Below are 25,059 nucleotides of genomic sequence, written 5' to 3' on the forward strand. Positions count from 1 at the left end.
ATCAGCCCAAGGTTCATTCCAAGACGCTACCATATGCCTTATCCCTAAAGATGGTAGAGACCCTAAGTTCTGTAAAAACTATCGACCTATATCCCTAGTCAATGTGGACTATAACATTTTTGCAAAATTACTAGCGCTTCGCCTTGACCCACTCCTCCCACATCTCATAGGGAAAGAACAATGTGGCTTCGTTAAGGGCCGCTTAACATCGGATAACTCTAGGCTCTTCCTTAATGTCTTAAGTAAAGCCCCTTCCCTATCAACCCCCCTTGCGGCCATTTCAGTAGACGCTGAGAAAGCCTTTGATCGGGTTGACTGGTCCTTTCTCATGGCTTCCCTAAAATGGCATGGCTTTAATCCTAAATTTATATCTTTTGTTTCCTTGATTTATTCTATGCCCAAAGCCTCTGTTCTTGTTAATGGTCAACTCACTCCCCCATTCATACTCCAACGTGGAGTCCGTCAGGGCTGTCCTTTATCACCTCTTTTATTTATTTTGGCACTTGATGCCCTTTCTTACTTCCATACGTAATAATCCATCCATCTCGGGTTTCCCATATGGTACACAACATCTTAAACTGTCTGCATATGCAGATGATATTCTTTTATTTATTTCAGATCCGACCACCTCTGTCCCTTCTTTATTAAATGAATTTGAGAATTTTTCTTTGGTCTCGGGTTACAAAATAAATTCTGACAAAACAGAGATCCTTCCCTTAACTAAATTTTGCCTTCCCCACTTCTTCACAGCCACTGGCTTTGCTTGGAATTCTACAAAAATTAAATATCTGGGTGTTCTTTTCTCTTCCTCGATTTCTTCCTCTGTTCAACTCAATATGAATGCAGTTATATCCAGAATTGATTCCTTACTCACTTCATGGAACCCACTATTTCTCTCCTGGTGGGGCCGTCTTGACTCCATCAGGATGATGATTGCCCCCATTTTAATCTACTTATTATCCATGCTTCCCATTCGCATCCCATTCTCTTATTTCCGTCGCATTGACTCTGTGTTGTCCAAATTTCTTTGGAAACAGAAAAAAGCCCGCATATCTCTTTTACACCTACGTAAATCTAAACTTAATGGTGGAACCAACTTTCCAGACTTTCGCCTTTACCATACATCCTTCTCACTTCGACAGGCCTCTCGCTGGTTATCTCAGGAACCCTCCCCTTTTTCTCCCCTCTGGCTTTCTGTGGAACAGGAGTTATTGCTTCCATATTCTTTACAAGAAGTAATTCACTTTACTTCCAAAGCCCCATGCCTTAACCCTCTTCTATTCAAACATACTTCCTCTCTTCTCCGACCTTTAGTCTCCCCTGCCTCGATGACACAGGAATCCTTCCTTCTATCGCCTATATGGTACAACTCACTTATATTAATAAATAACAGACCTATTGCTTGGCCCTCATGGAGAGCAAAAGGTATCATTTGGGTATATCATCTTTTTGATGGTTCATCCCCTTGCTCCTTTCCTAAACTTCGCTCTCAATTCCACTGCCCTCCTACTTTTGCAAAGAAATTCCTTATCCTCATGGAAACTATTCTAGATCGATATTATTCTCTTCCTTCTAACGGACTCGCAGCTTCATCTTCACCTTTACTCGCCGTCCTTTCTACTATTCCTAAAGCTTCCCTCATTTACCGGTATTTCTCAGCCCCCAATCCAGATCGTCCCAAATCGAAATTGGAATTGTCCTGGGAAACAGACTTACACTCTTCATGGTCGACTTTTCTCTGGGACAAAGTCTGGGCCAGATCCTTGAAGGTTTCCCGTACTGCCTCTCTTACTCAATCCCTCTTTTTCTTTTACCACAGACTATACCTTTCTCCTCTTTCTATTTCTCGCTTTCAATCTACTGCTGCATCTAATTGTTGGACCTGTAATGCCCCTTCTGCAGATCTTTTACACCTCTTCTTTTTCTGTCCTTCAACTCGTATTTTTTGGTCTCAGATATTCTCTCGCCTTTCTCGTATTTTCAACATTTCTATTCACTTTTCTGCCTCCTTTGTATTTCTTGGTAGCCTTTCAGAAGATTTAGATCTCCCAACACATTCCCACGGTCTTTTTGATCTTATGCTCGCTCTTGCATTACAACATATTGTCTCTAATTGGAAATCCTTGAACAAATTGTCCCTAAATTGCTGGTGGAATTTTGTATGTCAATCACACAGACTTGATGTTGCCTTTGCTTCCTCTTGCAAACTCTCCCGCAATGTTGAACTTTACTGGCTACCTCTTACTCTATATTTAGATCATTCTGCCAAAAAGACTTACTCTCCACTTTCTTCGGATAATTTCAAACCCCCCTGAACGCATATACTCTTGCCTATGGTTTTTATGATGTTTTTTATGATATTTTCACTTTTACTATTGTGATTTAGCTTTATATTGGTTTCCAATATTACTTGTTCTTCATTCCAGTAATTGCTAAATATGATGTTTTCTACTGTACTTTTTTATTGATATCCATTGTATTTTTGTCGTTTTTCTTTATCCATCCTCAATGATAATAACATGTTTCCTCTCCCTCCCCCCCTCCCCTCCCCCCTCCCCCCCACATAACTCAAAATGCTTTGTTTTTTATTGTGATATTGGCTGCTTCTGTTTCAATTTATCCCATCATATACTCCTTTTCTCCTATTTTGCTGATGTCACCTTCTTGTAATACTTGTTTTTCTTTAATAAAGCTTTCAAACTGAAAAAAAAAAACATGCAAATTAAACACACGGGTTATGGTGTCAAATATAATCTGCTTTCAAAACCCCATGTAAAAGGTTTCTACGGTATGTGGAATCTCCTCAACAAGACAGGCCAGGAAACCAAAGCAGTGACTGCATTAGGCCATCCCAGCGCCTCACCTGTGTTGTATCCCCTTCCAAGCGCTGGCCAAGGCCGGTGATTCTTCCAGAGGTTCCCCAGGTACCAGTCGCTCTGGTTCTCCACAAGGCCCAGAACCTGCTGACCTAAAAAAAATAGAAACAAAGGAGAATTTAGTGGCACTGTGAATGAGACTGGCAGGGGAATAAAAACTTGTCTTGGAGAGCAACATTGTAACCAACAAGAATCGGGAGGCAATCTGGCAGAAAAAGCACTGCTGCACCTGGGCATATAAAGGATCTCAGGTGTGCAAACATTCTGTGGTACATTATGTTGTGTAACTGTACAATCTTTATCCTTAGAGGCAGGTGTGTACAGGGTCGGCTCCTCTGCAATGGCGGAGGAGCGTCGCCCCACTGGCTCAGAGCCAGCAGTTGAAAAATAAAACAATATTTTACCATCGTTTTATTTTTCACCTTCTGGCTGAGCCAGCGTTTGTAGGGATGGGCAGTGCCGGGGCCATGGGAGGGAGGAGGATGGCTGGTTGGTGCACTTCTAAGTGCGCATGTGGATTTGGCCTTCCGTTTTAGGCCGGACAAACACATGCGCACTTGGGTTTCTCCAACCCATCTGTACTGAACAGCCCGGTTGGAGAAACAGCACAGACTGTCTGTGCCTAAGGGAGCGTCAAACCAGCCCATCAGCCAATGCCCGCGCTGCTCTCAGAGCATGAGAGCAGTGTGGGGATTGCACAGAGAGACTGTGAAGCTGCCCCAGTGTCTGCTGAAACCAGGAAGAAGAATAACGAGGCGCGATGCTGAAGGCGGCTGGCAGCTTCAGGTAAGTGTTCCTTTTTTTAAAATGATTAAACTGCTCCCTTCCCCGCTCCCTCTCCACCCGCCGCACCACTTTTTGTTTGTTGTGGCCGCCACTGGTTGTGCACATATCCTCCACTCTGCTCTTAATCTGGCATTGGACTTCAAAATCTTGGGGGTCCCATGTTCAGGTCTTAAGAACGCCTCTCACACGTGAGACAAGCTCATCACCATCACTGCAATATGGGGCCTCCCACCAGTTACTGGACATTCCAGATGTGGGGACTGTAGCGTCTGCCACCTTACTGCCAACACTAAAACCCTGGATCTAGAACCAGGAAAAACATGGGTACAGAGATCGCACACTAACTGTAACAGTACCAATGTTATTTACCTGATCAGATGCACCTGTGGGATTCCTTATATAGGAATGACAACCCGAAAAGTGAAACTACGCATATCAGAACACCGAAGCACAGTGAGATGCAAGAAGAATAACACCAGACTAACGGACCATTTTCTGACGACATGCCATACCCCGAATGACATGCGATGGACTGTCATTGAGCAAATCCAACCAGGTCCCAATGTGCAAGCACGACTGTTTGAGAAGGAACAGCGTTGGATTTACAGACTTTCCAGCCATAAGACGGGCCTTAACGATAATATTCCTTGGGCCACCGTCCTTAAATAAACTATTCACGAGCTCCCCGGGCTCCTAAGTATGGGCTATCTTACCACCTGCCAAGCAACCACAACCCTGAAACAGGCTCCATTTCACAAGACTTAGAGTCTGCCCATCTGAGCTCCCAGTACGCTTTAGTTTCTATGTCCAGTAATGGCCCCATTCCCATAGTGGCACTACACCCTAAGTGGCACTACCCTTTCCCCTGATAGAGCAGGGCAATGATCTCCCTCCTACATCACCAGGGCTACTTGCACCGATTTCAAAACTTTATTTTACATCAACAGTGCCAGCGGAACTGACTAGGCAACTTTTTTTAGCCCCTTCGCCCCCTACGGGCACCGCCTGTCAGCCAGCTCCACTCGCCTCCCCTATATCTAGAGGGCAGCTACTCCTTTATTCCCAAAGCCCATGTGCACATTCTCCGCCGCTCACACGAGCGTTGTTTACCTCTTGCAGGGGTGTGACTGCCAACAGCAGCGTCATCACGCTTAGTCACTTGGCCACGCCCCCAGACGTGCTTCAGGGCCACGCCCACCCCGGAAGCGGCCAACGCCTACAATTACGATCTGCAGTGAACGGCTCTACTAGCCGAGCAGGGAACCATGGCAGTAGGTCTCTAGCTAATCGCTATGCCGGATAACTGTAAGTACACCCACACCCTTTGCAGCGGGTGCGCTGAAACACCCGAGACACTCACTCGGATTGGTTTCTCTTTTGCGCCTCGCTTCCCGCAACCCGGCCACACGCTCAAACCCTTTTCCCATGTATTCCGCAATTGCAGAATGTGTTCATCTGTTGCGAAGAGCCTACGCCCTGCCCGATGAAGCGCATAAGAGCTCTAAATTAAGTAAGCCTGAACTCACGCCACCATGCCCATGTGTACTTTAAATGTTATATGTATGTCAGTCATGTTTGTTGATTGTTACGGTTACTTTCACGAAACGACTAAATACGTACTAAGCGCACGCTACCATAGCACTGTTTACTCATAGCCACCATTTATTAAGCGCACCAAGGTGTTCAGCCTGACAATAAGCACAGCCCCATCACCCTGATTGATGTGCTAACCACTAGCGGATAAGCACGCCGCCAAGGTGGCATAAAAACTACGTCAAGCATAACGCATGCAGCGATGCACGTATATATTGATCAATCAATTATGCTCAGCATCCTCGGATGCCACCATTTCTCACCCGGAGGGCTAAAACGATATCTATATGGCATGATAATTCACTAAATAGAGACACTCCACGACGTAACAGGAGAGTAAATATGTCCACAATTGACACTTGCTTTTATTCCTTTTTCTCCACAGGTCTCTTTTTTCTTTTGCTTGCTCACTTATTTAGCTGAGCACACACACCCCGAGCAATTTGCCGGAGGGTTCAACAGGGGATCAGGGCAGGGTGAGCCTTTTAGGGGGCCCACACCTCCCGTCCACCTGTTTTTTGGTCCTGAAGAAACCGGGCACTGTCCCTATGGTAGAAACATGTCGACCAATGCACACCAACACATATAGAGATGAGTGGGTCGTAATTTGCCTACTACCATCTCACCATTATTTTTAACATTGTTCAGTTACTCTATAATAAAGTTATTTTTGAGTTAAACCAGGACAATTTTTAACATTTATTCTTTTTTGCACCTACAGTCACAACCCGCTCCACTGTAGTTCAGGTGTCGAAGCACACCCTGGTGACGCTAGGCCACCAGGGTGGACCCCGATGATGAAGCATGTCACCGCCAGGCTGGTGAGTGAGGGGTTTTAAAGAAAAGGAAATTTCTTTCCTTTTATGCCATTTATATCTATCCTCCAGACTATTGACCTTATAATCTGAAGGAGATACTCCTTTATTTGTTTAAAAAAATACAAGCTCATAACCCCCACACTCAGCCCCACTCTCTCACCCCTTGTGTACAGTACCCCTCTCCTTGTAAATAAGCCAACATACACTTTTCTTGTGGTGGACATTTGTTGGCCGCAGTTTTTATTAGGAAACATAATCTTCAAAGAACAGCAGACATCGGCACTGAGCGTTTAATTGCCAGTTGTCAGCAAACAACTACAACAGCCATGTCCTGGGGCAGTTCCAGAGCATATAACAGCTAGTGTATTCTGGGGCATGCCCCTAGAGTTGGTTATTAGCATTTTCAGCACCACCCCCAGTGTGGGTTGCATCTTGCTAATGGGTGAGAATGGTTGATCTTGGGCATGTATGAACGCCCTGCACAGGTCTGCATGTGATCAGCCTGCTGGTTCCTAGTTTGCACAGACCACTGAGCCATTCGCATCGTTTTCTTAACTGTATTAGGACAGTATAGTTTGATTGCTTCTGTATATGTTGAGTTTTCCCAATTGTACTTCTTGATCTGTTCTCCTTTAATACATGCTGGTGGTTATGTGTGTGCACTAATGCCCATATCCATGTATTATTAAGGCCTGCTTAGAATCCACTCTTGCAGGATTGTTTGCTGTGTTGCTCATTACTGTATGTTGTTGTTTTTAGTTCTTTGCTTGAACTAGGCATTGGGTTTGTGTTAGAGTGGTTTCCAACCTTGGCGATCAATCTGCCTTCAAGATCCCAGTGTGGTCTCGGACACTCTTACTCGTCCACGGTAACTCAGACCCTTTGTGTATTCTTTTTCTACATGGCTTTTCTTTCAAATGAAATATCTCCTCTTGTGACTAATTCAACGTGCGATGGAGCCCTCCTGCTGCGAGAACTGTAAGCCACCCTCAGCCTCCCGCAGGTGCACTGGTTCGGACACCGAGCACTGGCCCTGCTCAGAGTGGCCTCTCCAAGCAGGAAGAGGCATGTCCTCTTCTGCCCTCCTCCTGAGAGCAGGCGCGGGACTTTGGGTACCAGCCCGGCAAGCCCCTCGCTGGCGGTATTCCAGCATGATCATCCCAGCAGGCTTAGTGGCAGCTGCTGACCCCGCAGCGGATGCAGCCCTGGCAGGGGCGATGCAGCTGCTGCTGGAGCCACCCTGGGTACCAGGACTTGAGCCAGGCCCAGCAGGGCATGTCCCATGCCCAGCCCTCCTGGAAAGGATGTAAGGTGCCCTGGCCAACACTGTCCGACCCCCCCAGGACAATGGTTTGGCTTAGCCTGTGATAAGTCATAACCAACTCTGTTATGGACGCGGGGCATCTGGTTGGCTACGCGCTGGCGCAGCGGCGGAAGCGAGGACTACGGAGATGATTGGGGGACATGCAGACACCTCCATGGCCTGGAATACACATACGTATCCCTCTGAGCACTGGGGTTGGGGCATAAACCAACAGGGGGAGGGGTGGGGGGGGGGCAGAAGTTGTGCCCAGCAGCTGGGGTGATTTTAGAAACACCATTGACCTGTTCTGACCTCGTCTCTGACTTCGAAGCCCACAGAACCGGAAGTGGCGGAGAGCAGGAAGGGAGCTGGCCTATTATCGCTGGCAGAGCATTATCTTAGGCACATTACGTTCTTGCTAGTATCTCTGAGAAGGGACATTAGTTTTCCAAGACAAATGTCTGCAGAATATTATTTTTCTGGTTGGCCTCTTTTGCCCAATATTACCAGGCGGAGAAAGGAGTACCCAATACACAAGTGTCACCCCAAGGTTTCACATGCACTTTCAATCGGATGTGGTCCCCTCAGAGTCACTCTACAATATGGGGCCACATTATTGTTGCTGCAAGATCTGAGGAGGGGCCTTATTGAGAACACACATCTTTCGTTCACATGAGCTATCAGCGTCAAGGAAACCACGATTTACAACGAATATAACACGTTTCCACATTAAATTCTTTTTACCCCCTTAAAAAGCTCCCACTGGAGCCGATAAGGGCTTCTAAGAAATAATTTTGCTGCAAACTCCCAGAACACTCCTGAAAGGGCGAGATTTTGATCGATACCTTATATCTATTGATCCAAACCTCGATCTGGTCGACTGAACCTTTGTTGCCTGTCTTGGAAGAAAACAGTACACCTATCTGCAAGCTAGTTCACCCAATAAAGGACTCTACTCTCAAAGATCACGGACAACTTCTAGGTTTCAAAAGTTTATTGTAAAGATATAATGAGCTGCAAATACAGACATCTCAGAATGAGATTCACGAGATACACAGGTCCAATTACATACATGTGCTCTCGAAAAGCCCTCAGACGAGCAACAGAAATCACTAACACAAGTTCTAAGAATAATAAAGCTATCAGCATAGACGCATATCTCTCCTTCATTTAGGTTGGAGGAAAACACACACAGGTTAGGCGTCCCTAGCCTGTTCTAGATGGTATCCCTACTTAACCAAATCCCAACCTAACAAAGGTGTCAGCAGTGAATGACCCCCAAGGGAAGTCACCCACTCTAAGTCTCTTGGTGAAAACCTATAGTTCTCCAGTCATGACCCCTCACTGCCTACCCATCCGCTCTCTAAAGGGTCCTCAGGTCTCTGCTCTAACTCCACCCAGGGGTGCTGTCCCTAATACAAAACAGTCAACAACATTTGAGACGCCCCTTGCGAAACGCCTCTCACGTGGTGTAGCTTCAGGCTTTTTCCATGATGCTTTGTATTGGGCCTCAGACGTTAGAGTTGACCTTGCTTCTCAGGCTTTTCTCCGGCCCGCTGATACCCCTTAAACATTCCAAAACCCTCCTCCATGTCTGGGCCGTCTACTGAACAGACCTCTATTCATTCATTTATAATTGGATCCCCCCTTTCCTGTTGCAGACAGATATCTGCCGCCAAGAACCCAACTCTCATAGACTTCTAAAAAGGCTTGCAACATTTCTCAGCCCAGACATGTACGTGTAAATCAACATTAAAACATTTCAGGCCTACAATATTTCTCATTATGATTATAGCATTCAACTTCTTCAATTAATTAAAGCATGTTAACACTCTTATTCTATTATTCAGTAAACCTTTTATAAATCCTGGCCCATTTAATGCAATGACCAAAAAGTTAAAACAATCTGTGTCGTGAAAAGAACCACCTTCCCTTTTAGCTCCAGCTCTGGCCCTGAGGCCTACCACATTCTGCTCTTAACCACATACCATCTTACATTTTAACAGCTACACGACATAGATTCAAAAGTAATCACATCTAATAAAATCATATAATGTCACACATTTCTGTATTAGTTCCACTTCTACTTAAATCTCTACATTAGCTATACATTTTTGAATATACTTGCAGGTACTATTAGCACTCATGGCATTTCTCTTCATGATTTGTGCTTACTACAGGTAAGTGTGATGTACTCATACATTTAAATCAGTTTGCGCTCTCTCAGTTCCCCCCTTTGATGACCTCTCGGGGTCATCACTAACATTTAAACTGAAGTTATTGCTGGCATTCTCTGCGCTTCCAGAGCTCTCAGGCTCCTGTACTGATTATCTTGTATGGCAGCCAATCTCTGCAGCTGTTCTCTTTGGGCCCTTTCTGACCTTCTTGCTCTGTACCATTTGAATACCCTCACCAATCCCCACAATATTATCCCACAGATCAATATTATGATGATAGGCTTTAGGATATACCAAATAAAGCTTTTGCCTAAGGTGGAAAACCACCCTCCAACTGTACTCATTCCGTGGCCCACCTTTTCCCAGACATTTTCTCTACTCAAGTCTTCGATCTCCTTGTGAATACTAGTTATGTTCTTAATAACTTTCTCAAGGGGCTTCGAATTGTCTGGAATGTAAGTGCAACATTCCTGGACCTTCAAAGCCTTACAGACTCCGCCCTCTTTTGCTAGTAGGACATCTAATGCAAGACGATTTTGAAGAACCATAGCCCTTATCGATTGCATCTCTCCTTCTACCAGCATTAAGGACTGAGCAGTGCTGGCAGACAACCTGTCGACAACTGTTGCCAGTCGTCTAATTTTAACATCATTAAGGATTATTCCCAAAAGAGGGAACATAGCTCCAAAGACATCTCCAACCATTTCGGCATCACCTACATCTCTCCTTCCCCTCGATGAGGTCTGACCCTCAATGATCACTAAGTCTTGTGCATGATATATTTTGGGGAAGACAATTGCCAAGTAACATGATCCATACCAGTTGTCAGGTAGTCTCACGTAAGCATTTCTTCCACATACAAAATACACATTTGGAATCACTTGCATTCCCTTCAGGAAATCCTTAGTGTAGTACTCTAAATTAAAAGCATGTTCACAGTCCACTTCTCCAACGTATACATTTTCATAATACGTTTTGGCTCTGTGAAGACATAACTTTCCTCTCTGCGCTTTATCCAAAGCTATTGGACCACTACTACCCTTTCTCTTGTGTGACTTCTCTTCCTCGGTCCAATCTATTTTCCCTTGTCCAGATTTTTTCAAAATCTTTTGTCTCCTGTAACGATCATCCACCTGCCCTATGAATTTCTTCTCGACTTCTGACACCTTGCATGTCAGGTTATTTCTACGGGCATGTGAAGTATCTAAGGTAATCCAAGGAATGAAGAATTTGGCCAATCTGTCTTCACTCTTCCAGTAATCCCATTTGTTCATCTGCTTATAATTTGGGACTTCTGGCAACACTGAATCATAATTTGAGAAATAGTATTCAAAACTATCTCTCTCATAAAATATACTAAGCAATAAGCTACATGTAATGCCATATGTCAGAGGGAGGTGGTGATATCGAATTCCTTCATCTACAGACGCCGGCAACTGCATGCAGACGTAGCAATCCTTAACCTCCATGGCATCCACGTATTCATATAAAAGTTTAGCATAAGCATTTGACCTAAAGTCTCCTTGGGACTCGTCTACATGTAACCTGCGGGCTTCTGCAGCTAATAACGCTTTCTCTTGAGTGTTTTCCCTTTCCTCACCCGCAACAGTGGGTGTACGCGTTTCTACAGAACTCACATCAGTTACCTTTACCTCTTCTTCATTTCCCTTTACATAAGAAATTGTTACCACTAAAGCTATTAATATTATCACTCCTACTATTAGTGTACCTATTATACATTTAGCTCTGCGGTTCGGGGTGCCGGCCTCCATTTCGTCAGACAATATAGCTCTCTCTTTATCTTTGCAAAAAGTTCTTTTCCTCTCGTTCCTTTACAGTCTCTTTTCAATCCTTTTTGTCTTTAGAATCCACACAGCTGGAGGCTGACAACCTTCTTCGCAAAAGTCCTTTAACAGTTCAAAAAGACAACCCTAGCCCTTCTCCATCCGCTCAAGGGGAATTCCCTAAAATTCTCTGCTTCCTGGGCGCTAGGTAATCTTCTTTTTTCTGCTTGCTATATTTACAAAGTCCTTTAACAGTCTACTATCAGATTTGTGGTTGCAGCTTCAATAGCATAGTTCAGTATTTCCAAACGAAGATTGTGCTCTTCATGTGCTGTTATCGTTGTACCAAAGTCGGGGAATTGCAATTCTGTAAGAAACATATGTTTTAACTTGCTGAGGCGGGGAGGTCTGGGGAGCATGAATGTTAGTGACCCTTCTTGTTCGACACCGGGTACCAACAGTCGTATTTCCACGGTGATAATGGGCTCAGAACTGGACACCACCACCGCTCGGATCCTCCCTGTCTCCGGTTTCACAGACATTTGTCGCCAGATATGTCCACTCAGGTGTGGAGTATCTTCTGTTAGGCACACGCACTCTTCTTGACCTTCTTCGGTCCGGTGCTTCAGCGCCCTGAGCACCTTCTTCTAGGTCTGAGTCTTCTGATATCGGAGGAAGGGTTGCTTCTGGAGTTGACCTCAGGCTAGAGCTTCTTCTTTGCGGCCAATTAGCTTCTCCACGTGCCCTTCTACTCCTTCTCCTTCTTGTCTGTTCCCGCTCTCTCTCAGACCTGTCAGGGTCTGACTCGTACTCCCAGCTACTTTCTCCTTCTGTAGCGTCTTCTGTTTCGCTGTTGTACTGACCGTCCTCAGCTTGGTCAGACTCGTTCCCTGCTTCCGCTGGCACCTCTACAGCTTGGCTAGCCCCCTCTATGGCTTCTCGGTCCTCAGCTGGACGTCCATCCGAGAGAGGAGCTGTTTCCAGAGGTGCTGGAACCCTTTTCGTATGTGACGCGTGGATCCAATTGGGCAGGCCTCCCACCTTTACAGCTGTGTTGGTGATCAGGATGACCTGGAAGGGCCCACGCCAACGAATATCCAAGCAGCTTCTTCTCACATGTTTCTTCACCAGGACCCAGTCCCCAGGATACAGGTCATGGCAAGGGCCCTGGCACGCTGGAACCTCGGCAGCCTGCACCTGGAGGGACACAGAACGCATGGCGTCAGACAGCCCCTTACAATAGTCCAGGATCATATCATCTGTGATATTCAACAGTGCAGTAGCTGGAATAGATGGCAGCCTCATTGCTCTCCCCATTAACACCTCATGTGGTGACAACCCTGTTCTTCTGTCTGGGGTACTACGAAGGCTCATGAGAACTAATGGCAGGGCATCAGGCCAACTCAGAGTCGTTGAGGAGCACACTTTCGCTATTCTGGCCTTGATTGTGCCATTGATTTGTTCCACAATTCCTGAGGCTTCTGGTCGGTAACTGCAATGCAGCTTTTGGTCAATATTTAGGGCTACACAGATCATCTTCACAAGCTCGCTGTTAAAATGTGTTCCCCTATCTGATTCCAAAAAGGCCGGCACCCCGAAGCGAGGAATGAGTTCTCTAAGCAGTAACTTGGCCACTGTGAGGGTGTCGCACCTACGTGTAGGGTATGCCTCAACCCATCTGGAGAACACACAAACAACCACCAAGACATATCTGAGGCGGTTGCACCTTGGCATTTCAATGAAATCTATCTGCATTCGATTAAATGGACCTCCAGACCTTCCTATGTGACTTAATGCAACTGGTGTTCTTTTCCCTACGTTCAGCTGCTGGCAGGTCACACAACGCTGGCACACTGCTTCTGCTGCTATTCTAAACTTAGGATTGTACCAAGTCTGTCTAAACACTCTCAGCATAGCATCTCTCCCTAAGTGTACGGGACCATGTATGAGTCTAGCCATTGGACTCACCATCTCATTGGGCAAAACTGCTCTGCCGTCTGCTGAGACCCAAAAATGGGTCTCACCCATTACACATCCTGCCTTTTCCCATGTTTCTTTTTCAGAATCAGGAGCATTTTCTTGCATGGTTGACAGTTCATCCCAAGTATCAACAGTTTCCAGTATCATGGCTAATTCAGTTCTTACATTTATTCCACCCACATCCACCTCTGTGAAAGAGTAACCTTGTTCCGCGCAATACCGCGCAACTTCATCAGCATATCTATTGCCTTTCGAAACAAAGTCCTCATTTCTGGTATGTGCGATGCACTTTACAACTGCGATACTTGCTGGGCATTGCAATGCTTCTAACAACAGGCGCACAAACTCTCCATTGCGAATGGGAGAGCCTGAAGAAGTCATGAACCCTCTTTGAGACCATAACTGCCCGTAATCATGAACTACCCCATACCCATACTGGCTGTCGGTGTAGATGGTGACTCGAATTTGGTTGCCTGCTAAGCAAGCACGTGTCAGGGCAATAATCTCGGCTACCTGAGCGGAGTGTACTCCTTCCAGGCACCCAGCTTCCACAACTCCTTCAATTGTACAAACAGCATAAGCTGCTCTCAACTGCCCAACTTCGTCTCTTACACATGAGCCATCGACAAAGAAAACTTCGTCTGGGTCGGTCAGTGGCTCATCTACGATGTCGGGTCTGGGTTTGGTGCATAGTTCAGTCACATCGAGACAGTCATGGTCTGTACATTCATCATCATCATCGATATCATTTGGAAGTGGCATCAAGGTAGCAGGGTTCAAAACAGAGCATCTCTTGAGGGTCACATTCTCTGCAGCAAGAATAACTTGCTCATAGCGCGTGAGCCTACTGTTGGTCAGATGCTGTGTTTTGGTCCTGGTCATCAACAGTTCAACAGAATGTGGCACGCACACCTCTAACGGGTGCCCCATGACGATATTTTCACATCTCTCAATGCTGACACCCGTTGCAGCAACGGATTTGAGACATCCGGGCAACGCTGCGGCTACTGGGTCTAAAGTAGCCGAGAAATAAGCAACTGGTCTACGGGCATTCCCATGGATTTGGACCAACACAGACAACGCACAACCTTCTCTCTCACAACAGTAAAGAAAAAATTGTTTATTGTAATCAGGCATTCCCAATGCCGGAGCACGACACAGGTCCTCTCTCAGCTGTAGGAACGCCATCAAACAGTCTTTGTCCCATGGTACCGGATCACTCACCTCTTTGTGCGTCAGTTTTTGCAAGGGTTTTGCTTTCAGTGAAAAATTCACGATCCACTGTCGGCAATAACCCACCATCCCTAGGAACATCCTGACCTCTCTCTGTGTTTTAGGCGCATTCATTTTCATGATCGCCTCTATCCTGTCTGGTGACACTTTTCGTTTGCCTTTCTCAATTCTGTGTCCCAAGTACTGCACTTCTGTCAGGCAGTACTGCAATTTTCCCGGGGACACCTTATGCCCATTGGCAGCTAGGTGATTTAACAAAGCAATGGAGTCTTCCCTGCAAGCTTCTTCTGTTTCTGACGCCACAAGGAGGTCGTCTATGTACTGGACCAGAACTGACTTCTGGGGCAGCACTAGACTTTCAAGATTTTTCTTCAAAAGCTGGTTAAAGATCGATGGACTCTCTGTATACCCCTGAGGGATACGACACCATGTTAGGACGCGATTTTCCAGCTTAAATGCGAAAAGAAAATGGCTATCTTCGTCCAAAGGGATCGAAAAGAAAGCCTGACAAAGATCGATCACTGTGAACCACTCTGCTTGGAATGGAATCTGAAACAGTATCACTGATGGATTCGGTACCACTGGACAACACGAAACGACTATGTTATTAATCTTTCGAAGGTCCTGCACTATCCGAAATTTCCCATTTGGTTTCTGCAGACCCATAATCGGGGAGTTGCATGGACTACCCACGATTTCTTTCAGTATTCCCTGTTTAATCATGGACTCGATCACGGGTTTTATGCCTGCAATCGTTTCTGGAGTCAATTTATATTGGGGTGTTCTTGGGAACTCAGCATGCGGTTTCACTACAATTTTCACTGGGTCTACCCCTTTGACCAATCCAATCTCTTCCCCAGTGAAATCCCATACCTCGGATGCCACTGTCTCTCTCAAGTCCCAGGGAAGCTCGTCTACTGTCAAAGTAGGGTACAGCTCCACACATATTCTTGAGTTTGCAACTTTGAAATCTGCATCATCATCATTAGTCAATACCTCCACTCCCTGAGGTGTACAGTATATAGTACAATTCAATTTACACAACAGGTCTCTTCCTAACAGACACACAGGGCTTGAATCGCAAACCACAAACTGGTGCTCATCGCTGTACTTCCCTATTTTCACCTGCACCGGTTCTGTCAATTGGCTGGTTATTCTCCTGTTTGCGACCCCTACCACCTGTATGGTCTCTCCAGACATGGGCAGGTCTGGAACTGCAGCTGATCTGATCGTGGATCTAGTGGCTCCTGTGTCCACCAGAAATGTCGTAGGGCACCCTGCTACTTCTGCTTCCACATAGGGTCCCCTCTGATCTACCTCCAAGGCTGCCCCAAGGGTGCAGTCTTCTCTTTCCACTCTCTGTCCGGTTAATGGGTCCACATAATAGCATTCTTCCCCTTCTACAAACAGGGGCATTTGTCTATAGGTCTTACCCATACTCCCTGCTCGAGGAGGTTGCGGGAACTGGGCTCGGGGAGGAGCCCCCCCCCCTTTGAGCACCTTTCCTTGGTATGGCGTTACCCCTCTTGTAGGTGCGCTCTGAACCTCTTCCTCCTCTATCTCTTGCTCTCCTATCTCTACATTGTAAGGGCACTCGCGTTTCCAATGCCCCAGCTCGTTACACTGGTGGCACCTAGTCGTTTTCTTCAAGGTAGCTATGTCTATTCTGGGTCTAAAGGTGGAACTCTCCTCATTGCCCTTGTTCTGACTGTACTGCTTCTTTCCTCCTGTACCTGTTCCTTGCTGCTGTTGCTGTTGTCCCCCCTTCCCTGCTGCCTGCATCTGTACCACCATCAACTTTTCTTTTAGTTTCTTAGCCTTGGAATCTATCTCATCACAGCAGTACCTTGCATATCTCAGTATTTCATCTAGGGGTTTAGTTTGCCAACAAATCGAGTGTTGCTGAATCATTAAACTAATATCCGGTCTCAGTCCCAAGACGAACTTGGACACGAATTGCCCTATGTCTTTTGGATCCATTACATCCAAACCGCTATACTGTTTAAACGCCTTCAGCAATCTCTCGTAATATTCGTGAACTGTCTCTTTGGGTTCCTGTCTTGTTCGGTCTATTCTGACCCAATCTATGTCTTGCATTGGCACTTTCTCTTTCAGCCAAGTCATCACTCTCTCGAATTTTGCCATCACGATTTCGGACCGCCCATTAGTCTTGGCATCTCTCTCTGGCTCCGTTATGGGCCACTCAGCGCTAACCTTGCATGCTGTCCACAGATCGCCTGGTACTACAATGTCAAACAGCGTGTTCAGATCTATCCATAGGACCTTCGAGATTTTTACAAACCTCTCGACTTGCTTGTACCACTCCACTGGGCTCTCTCGCAACTTGGGGAAAGAGGTGGTAAAAGCAGCTAAATCTCCCCTACTCCAAGGGACATGTACATAGTTCCCATTTGCGACTTCACGCAAAGGGTAAGCTTCTATTCCCTGCTGTCCTGGTGTCATACCAATCATGCTTCTCCTGCCGGTCCCTTTCTTGGACCACCTCTCTTCCCACTTATCTAGTGCTCTCCATGTCCTTATTCCAGTAATCAGTTCCCTTATGTGCGTTTTCAGCCCAATCGTTCTCCTCTCATCTAGGTCTCGATCTGAGTAATGTAGCCTGTGGTTACCCTGTAATGCTTTGGTTCTGGACAAGTCCACCATATATTTGCCTGCTAGTTCGACTAACTTCTCATGGACTCCTCTCGCCTTTCGAGTGATGTCCTTTGCCATATACAGTATTTCATCCTGTTCATACATTTCCATTCTTTCTAAAGGCAGGGTACCATCTACCATGTCATCCAGATCTGACCTTAAGCTGGAGACATCAAGTCTCTTGGCTTTTATCTCAGCTCGCAATATGTCTTTCGAAGGGGGCTCACTGGTCTCCCTACCATCCCAACTTCGAGCTCTGCGTTTGGGCTCAGGAGAGTTAATGGGTGGTCTCCCTCGCTCCCATCTCTCCAGGTCCCATGCACGGCCATCCGATCTAGGAAGGTGATGGAACACGGGCCTGTTATCCCTACTCTCTCTCTGCCCACTCTCTTCTTCTTCTCTCCTCTCACCGCATAGCTCTCTGTTATTTTCTCTCTGGTCGCTACACTCCCTTTGCCTCGTATCGCTCAGTATCCGATACGATCCTTCCTGGGTCCCCATATTCCCTGGGCTGCGCTCATTTCCATCATCACAGGGACTATGGTGCGACCTCTCACAACTCCCATTCTGTTCTCTGGTGCCGGGCACACAGTGTGGACACTTAAAACTGTTCCTGTACTCTTGCGCTCTCCTCTCTCCTTCACTGAGTATTGGGCACGCCACCCCTCCACTCCCGGGGTCCCCGTTTTCCAGGTCTGTTCTACCTCCATTCCGGGCCCAATGGGTGACTCCCCTACTCCCTCTACAGTCCCACTCCGGGCTACTCTCCCCAGCCCCGCAGTGAGTCCGTGCTCTGCTGTCCTGACTTTCCCTTTCAGCTTCTGCAGCATTGATGCACTTTTGAGCCTTCACTGCCTCATCCCACTGCTTCATGTACTCATTTAGCTCTTGAAAGGATTTTCGTCCAGATCCCCTCAGATCCATTGGCCATCTAGGGCCCCCAGGATCTCCTCCTGGGTCCCCTGCTGTGTGCATCGGGGTGCTCCACTCTCTAGGTATCGGCATCTGACTTGGGGAATTAGTGGTATCGTTCCTCCTTGCCTGCTCTGCTCTTTCTCTGTCTTTCCGTACCCGTTCTTCCCCTCTTGCTCTCTCTTGGTCATATATCGATATTATAGGACCTATGGTAACAGGTACCTGTAGTGCATCTGGTAATGGGTAGGATGTGGCGCTTTCCGTTTCCGGCGCTCTTTGTACCACAAACCTACCGACCACCTGTTGCACCTGACTAGGCTGGAACAGCTCTTTCTTTGGCTCAGGATCCCACTCTGAACTGGGAAGCGGTCTATGCTCTCCCGCATTGCCCCCCTTTGCTCCTTCAGTATTCTCGACCTCTCCCCCTGCTCTATTATACGGGGGTGGCCTATCTGTCAGTAATCTGTTTATCAGGCTGTCCTCTGTTTCGCTCTCATCATCTTCTTCCAGGGGGCTTTTATTTACGGGCGCCTCTAACACTGGGTACAGTTTATTTATTTCCAAATTATGCACTCTCCATCTTTTAGCATCCGCATCCCACCTGGCATCCTGCACTGCCCTTACCGATCGTTTCACCCTTTCTTGTCGTCTGTTCATATTCTTTTCATGCGCTGCCCTAATCCATGCTTCAAGAGCTTCAAACTGGGTTGGTCTAGGCAAGGGTCTCTTTGAGGTCATGACTGATTTCAATCGATGTAACACCTCTAATCTGAACGTCCCGTACTTCGGGAACGTCAGTTCCTCATTTCCTTCAGTAATCTTACTCCACTCTGATATCCAAAGGATCGTATGCAGCCCAACATTCACTGCCATATAACGGGCTGGCGTACCCTCCGGCGGGGCTTCTTCCCCTTCATACGATCCCCGCTTCTCTTTTTTAAACAGCGTTTTCAACCATTTAAAACACTTCATAATTATGCGCACAAAATCCAGCCTCGCTACTCTGTTTACTTCCTGATGACAATCCACCAATCCTGTCGCGGCTTTGCTAGCTTGGCCTATCGCAGCGCGGTCTTTCTCCTGTCGGCCAATCACGTCGCGACTCTGTCTGACGTGTTCGCTAGCTGGCCTATCACAGCGCGGTCTTTCTGACGTCACTTTTCTCCGCTTCGCAGCAGCACCCCTCCTTTCTCAACTCGTCTCCCGGTTATGCATGCGTCCCATTCATACACTGAAAAATGACTACTTCCGACCAAGCGGTCACTTCTCTCGACTGTACGTCCACAGTCTATCTGTAATTGTCAACACAACTGACGAGATGTCTATCGTCCCTCTGATAGGTTGCTTACACACACAGTAACTTCCGACCAGCGTCCGTTACTCACGCACTCACTCTTACGTTCCCCCTATCTCGGTCTCTCGGGTGATCAATGGTACCTCATGACCCCCTTCACACTAGTTGACAATTACTCTGGGTGTCCGATACACCCGAACCACTTAAGCTCTCCTTGAACTTAAGATTTCCACCGGTTGCGCGCGCTCACAACCTGTTCCACAGTCACTCTACAGACATTCAACTCCGCCAGACATTACAACATAGATACAATACAAAACACCGCAATCTAACACGCATAACCCTTTATACTCACTCTCGACCGATACTGCTGCTTTTTCTGTCTCACGTCATCCGGATCTTCTTCAGCGGGCTGTTCTTCCAATCATCGAATTCTAGGGGCCTTGGGGTAAGCTAACCTGGCCTAGGTCACCGTCCTCAAGAAGGCAACCATCCTCTATAGCTACCAACTGAAAGGGCGAGATTTTGATCGATACCTTATATCTATTGATCCAAACCTCGATCTGGTCGACTGAACCTTTGTTGCCTGTCTTGGAAGAAAACAGTACACCTATCTGCAAGCTAGTTCACCCAATAAAGGACTCTACTCTCAAAGATCACGGACAACTTCTAGGTTTCAAAAGTTTATTGTAAAGATATAATGAGCTGCAAATACAGACATCTCAGAATGAGATTCACGAGATACACAGGTCCAATTACATACATGTGCTCTCGAAAAGCCCTCAGACGAGCAACAGAAATCACTAACACAAGTTCTAAGAATAATAAAGCTATCAGCATAGACGCATATCTCTCCTTCATTTAGGTTGGAGGAAAACACACACAGGTTAGGCGTCCCTAGCCTGTTCTAGATGGTATCCCTACTTAACCAAATCCCAACCTAACAAAGGTGTCAGCAGTGAATGACCCCCAAGGGAAGTCACCCACTCTAAGTCTCTTGGTGAAAACCTATAGTTCTCCAGTCATGACCCCTCACTGCCTACCCATCCGCTCTCTAAAGGGTCCTCAGGTCTCTGCTCTAACTCCACCCAGGGGTGCTGTCCCTAATACAAAACAGTCAACAACATTTGAGACGCCCCTTGCGAAACGCCTCTCACGTGGTGTAGCTTCAGGCTTTTTCCATGATGCTTTGTATTGGGCCTCAGACGTTAGAGTTGACCTTGCTTCTCAGGCTTTTCTCCGGCCCGCTGATACCCCTTAAACATTCCAAAACCCTCCTCCATGTCTGGGCCGTCTACTGAACAGACCTCTATTCATTCATTTATAATTGGATCCCCCCTTTCCTGTTGCAGACAGATATCTGCCGCCAAGAACCCAACTCTCATAGACTTCTAAAAAGGCTTGCAACATTTCTCAGCCCAGACATGTACGTGTAAATCAACATTAAAACATTTCAGGCCTACAATATTTCTCATTATGATTATAGCATTCAACTTCTTCAATTAATTAAAGCATGTTAACACTCTTATTCTATTATTCAGTAAACCTTTTATAAATCCTGGCCCATTTAATGCAATGACCAAAAAGTTAAAACAATCTGTGTCGTGAAAAGAACCACCTTCCCTTTTAGCTCCAGCTCTGGCCCTGAGGCCTACCACATTCTGCTCTTAACCACATACCATCTTACATTTTAACAGCTACACGACATAGATTCAAAAGTAATCACATCTAATAAAATCATATAATGTCACACATTTCTGTATTAGTTCCACTTCTACTTAAATCTCTACATTAGCTATACATTTTTGAATATACTTGCAGGTACTATTAGCACTCATGGCATTTCTCTTCATGATTTGTGCTTACTACAGGTAAGTGTGATGTACTCATACATTTAAATCAGTTTGCGCTCTCTCACTCCTACATCAAAATGTTCTTGGGAACCTAACTATACCCTCGGTGCTTAAGGAAGGTAGCGAGTTTTTCTGATCTGTTCTCTGCAAAGCTTCTATTCCCCTGATCCAGCACTACCTAGCGGCTTTCTGACGTAGAATGACACAGAATGACTGACGGCTGTCAATCTCCTGGCATTCAGTGCAGCACGCGCCATGTCAGATAGACACTGTTCTCGTGCTGTGTCCCCTGGACTGGCTTGGTCTCTCTAGCATGACTATCATACTGGATTACACCCCAGCACACTCGATCACCAGATCTACTTGGTGATCAGGTGGACACCATGCTATCCGGATTCCAAATACAGTAACTTTTTTAGACCCACTTGAAGATCACGACTGCGGATTGGTGATGTGGACTAAAATCAGATCTCTCGGTGACACAAAATGCTGTAGCAAGTGGCCTAAAGACAGGCCTTCCGCCCGGTAGCAATGGCGGGCTGATTTCCTTTTAATCCACTAGTACCTTGACGTGAATCATCTACCCGGGTACAGCGTGCTCTGTTCCAAAGCCCGTGGAACCTGCAGGCCACGAGCCTGAACCCAACAAGGCCTGCTTCAAACACCACTGTGACAAACAACGTTAGCACCTGGTGTTGGGATTGTCTTCTCGAGTCTCTGCATTGCTTTCAAAGTTGCATATCCAGTTTTCCCAACAGTGTGTAGGTCTTTATCTGTTGTTATATGTTTGATGCCCGATATTATAATGTGTGTTCTCGAATGACCATATATGGTTTCAGGTGTGTAGTCATCATCTTAAGCGGTGCACTCCTAGGGGTATATGTGTGGGTGACCGGAGTTTAGTGGTTTTCTCCTATGGGTATATTTGTGGGTGCACAGTATTCAGGCAGTCCGCTTCTATGGGTATATTTGTGGGTGCACGGCATAAGAGGTGCACTTCTTAGGGTATATTTGTGGGTGCCTGGTATTTAGCGGTGCACTCCTATGGGTATATTTGCAGGTGCATTGTGTTTAGTGGTGCACTCCATTGGGTATATTTGTGGGTGCATGGTATTCAGCGGTGCGCTCCTACGGGTATATTTGTGGGTGCATGGCATTAAGTGGTGCTCTTCTACGGGTATATTTGTGGGTTCACTGAGGGCAGTGCCTACTTTTGTGATCTCCGAGCAAGGCATGGACTTTGTCATCCTAGCTTGACTATTCACCTGACAGTTGAATTAATATCTTTGTAAGTCTTATTTTCGGCCTGCCCCACTCCAATCATCTTTTGCAAATCTCTAACTGCCGGAAGTGACGTCACATCCTGAATAAGGAGTTCTCCGTGCCCTGTAAATAGCACCCCACCTTTTCTAAGCATTGTCATTAATACGTCATAAGAACTAGCTCAGTGTGCGTCTAGGCCACATCGTGTCTGTGTATTTTATTGGTATGCCGCTGAATACGCACGGCTTCACCGCAAATGTAGCCCAGCCACGCCAAAGGATTCCCGTGGGCCCCGCTTGCATCCCCTGGCCTTGCCCCCACCCAACACACACCGTAGACTCTGTGCCCTTGGCATCAATTAGTCACCAGCACATGCCTTCCTCCTGCCAGGGCAACAACAGCCCCAGGCTCCCTTCAGTTCCAATCACGTCAAAAGGTGCCCCCCGAAAACAATGCAGGGAGAGAGCCGCGGCATTTGTCAACGTTTGTTTTAAAAGCAAACATTCCACTGGTAGGAGCATCTTTCCAAAGTCACAGAAGGTTCCTGCAGCTTGAATAAATCTGCAATTAAGGCGCGCTCCCTTTCGGACTGCACATGCACTTAAATCACTGAACTAATGTATACACCTTTCCACAAGTCCGGGCTGGCCTCAGAGGGGCAGTAATACCCCGAGCAAGAGCAATGCCCTGATAAGTACCACATATCACAGCCACTGGGGTGCCAGCAATAGGGCAATAATTCCTCTAACACAACCTTCCACTGATTCAAACATCTTTCCACTGTTTCTGGGCTGCCAGCAACAGGGCAATAATTCCTCTAACATAACCTTCCATTGATTAAAACATTGTTCCACTGATTCTGGACTGTCAGCAATAAGGCAATAATTCCTCTAAGACAACCTTTAACCGATCCAAACATCTATCCACTGCTTCTGGGCTGCCAGCAATAGGACAATAATTCCTCCAACATAACCTTCCACTGATTCAAACATCTTTCCACCGACACTGGGCTGTCAGCAATAGGGCAATCATTCTTGTAACACAACTTTCCACTGATGCAAACATCTATCCACTGCTTCTGGGCTGCCAGCAATAGGAGAATAATTCCTCTAACATAACCTTCCACTGATTCAAACATCTTTCCACCGACACTGGGCTGTCAGCAATAGGGCAATAATTCCTCTATAACAACCTTCCACTGATTCAAACATCTATCCACTGCCTCTGGGCAGTCAGCCATAGGGCAGCAATTCCTCTAACATAACCTTCCACTGATTCAAGCCTATTTCCACTCTTTCTGGGCTGCCAGCAATAGGGCAACAATTCCTCTATAACAACCTTCCACTTAGACAAACATCTATCCACTGCCTCTGGGCAGTCAGCAATAGGGCAACAATTCCTCTAACATAACCTTCCACTATTTCAAACATATTTCCACTGCTTCTTGGCTGTCAGCAATAGGACAATAATTCCTCTAACCTAACCTTCCACTGATTCAAACATCTTTCCACCGACACTGGGCTGTCAGCAATAGGGCAATAATTCCTCTACAACAACCTTCCACTTAGACAAACATCTATCCACTGCCTCTGGACAGTCAGCACTAGGGCAACAATTCCTCTAACATAACCTTCCACTGATTCAAACATCTTTTCCGCTGCTTCTGGGCCGCCAGCAACAGGGCAATAATTCCTCTAATATGGCCTTCCACTAATTTAAACATTTTTGCACTGCTTCTGGGCTGTCAGCAATAAGGCAACAATTCCTCTAACATAACCTTCCACTGATTCAAACATCTTTCCGCTGCTTCCGGGCTGCCAGCAACAGGGCAATAATTCCTCTAATATGGCCTTCCACTAATTTAAACATCTTTCTACTGCTTCTGGGATGTCAGCAATAGGGCAATAATTCCTCTAACATAACCTTCCACTGATTCAAATATCTTTCCACTGCTTCTGGGCTGGTAGCAATAGGGCAATACTAACTCATACATAGCCTTCCACAATTCGAAACACATTTCCACTGCTTCTGGGCTCTCAACAATAGGGCAATATTTCCTCTGGCATAACCTTCCACTGATTCAAACATCTTTCCGCTGCTTCTGGGCTGCCAGCAACAGGGCAATAATTCCTCTAACACAACCTTCCACTGATTCAAACATCTTTCCACTGTTTCTGGGCTGCCAGCAACAGGGCAATAATTCCTCTAACATAACCTTCCATTGATTAAAACATTTTTCCACTGATTCTGGACTGTCAGCAATAAGGCAATAATTCCTCTAAGACAACCTTTAACCGATCCAAACATCTATCCACTGCTTCTGGGCTGCCAGCAATAGGACAATAATTCCTCCAACATAACCTTCCACTGATTCAAACATCTTTCCACCGACACTGGGCTGTCAGCAATAGGGCAATCATTCTTCTAACACAACTTTCCACTGATGCAAACATCTATCCACTGCTTCTGGGCTGCCAGCAATAGGAGAATAATTCCTCCAACATAACCTTCCACTGATTCAAACATCTT

General features: G+C 46.3%; 1 protein-coding gene across 3 annotated transcripts in view; it reads right to left on the reverse strand.

Moving 5' to 3' along the window:
• The window catches only part of LARGE1 (LARGE xylosyl- and glucuronyltransferase 1), a 1,129,206-nt gene that overhangs the window by 239,172 nt on the left and 864,975 nt on the right, over nt 1-25,059 (reverse strand). For all 3 annotated transcript variants that reach the window (XM_078669611.1, XM_078669686.1, XM_078669758.1), the window contains exon 7: nt 2,864-2,968. In XM_078669611.1, the coding sequence (XP_078525737.1) occupies nt 2,864-2,968 (105 nt within the window). The remainder of the gene's footprint in view (nt 1-2,863; nt 2,969-25,059) is intronic.

Source organism: Lissotriton helveticus, chromosome 1_1 (assembly GCF_964261635.1).
Source record: "Lissotriton helveticus chromosome 1_1, aLisHel1.1, whole genome shotgun sequence".
Lineage (NCBI taxonomy): Eukaryota > Metazoa > Chordata > Amphibia > Caudata > Salamandridae > Lissotriton > Lissotriton helveticus.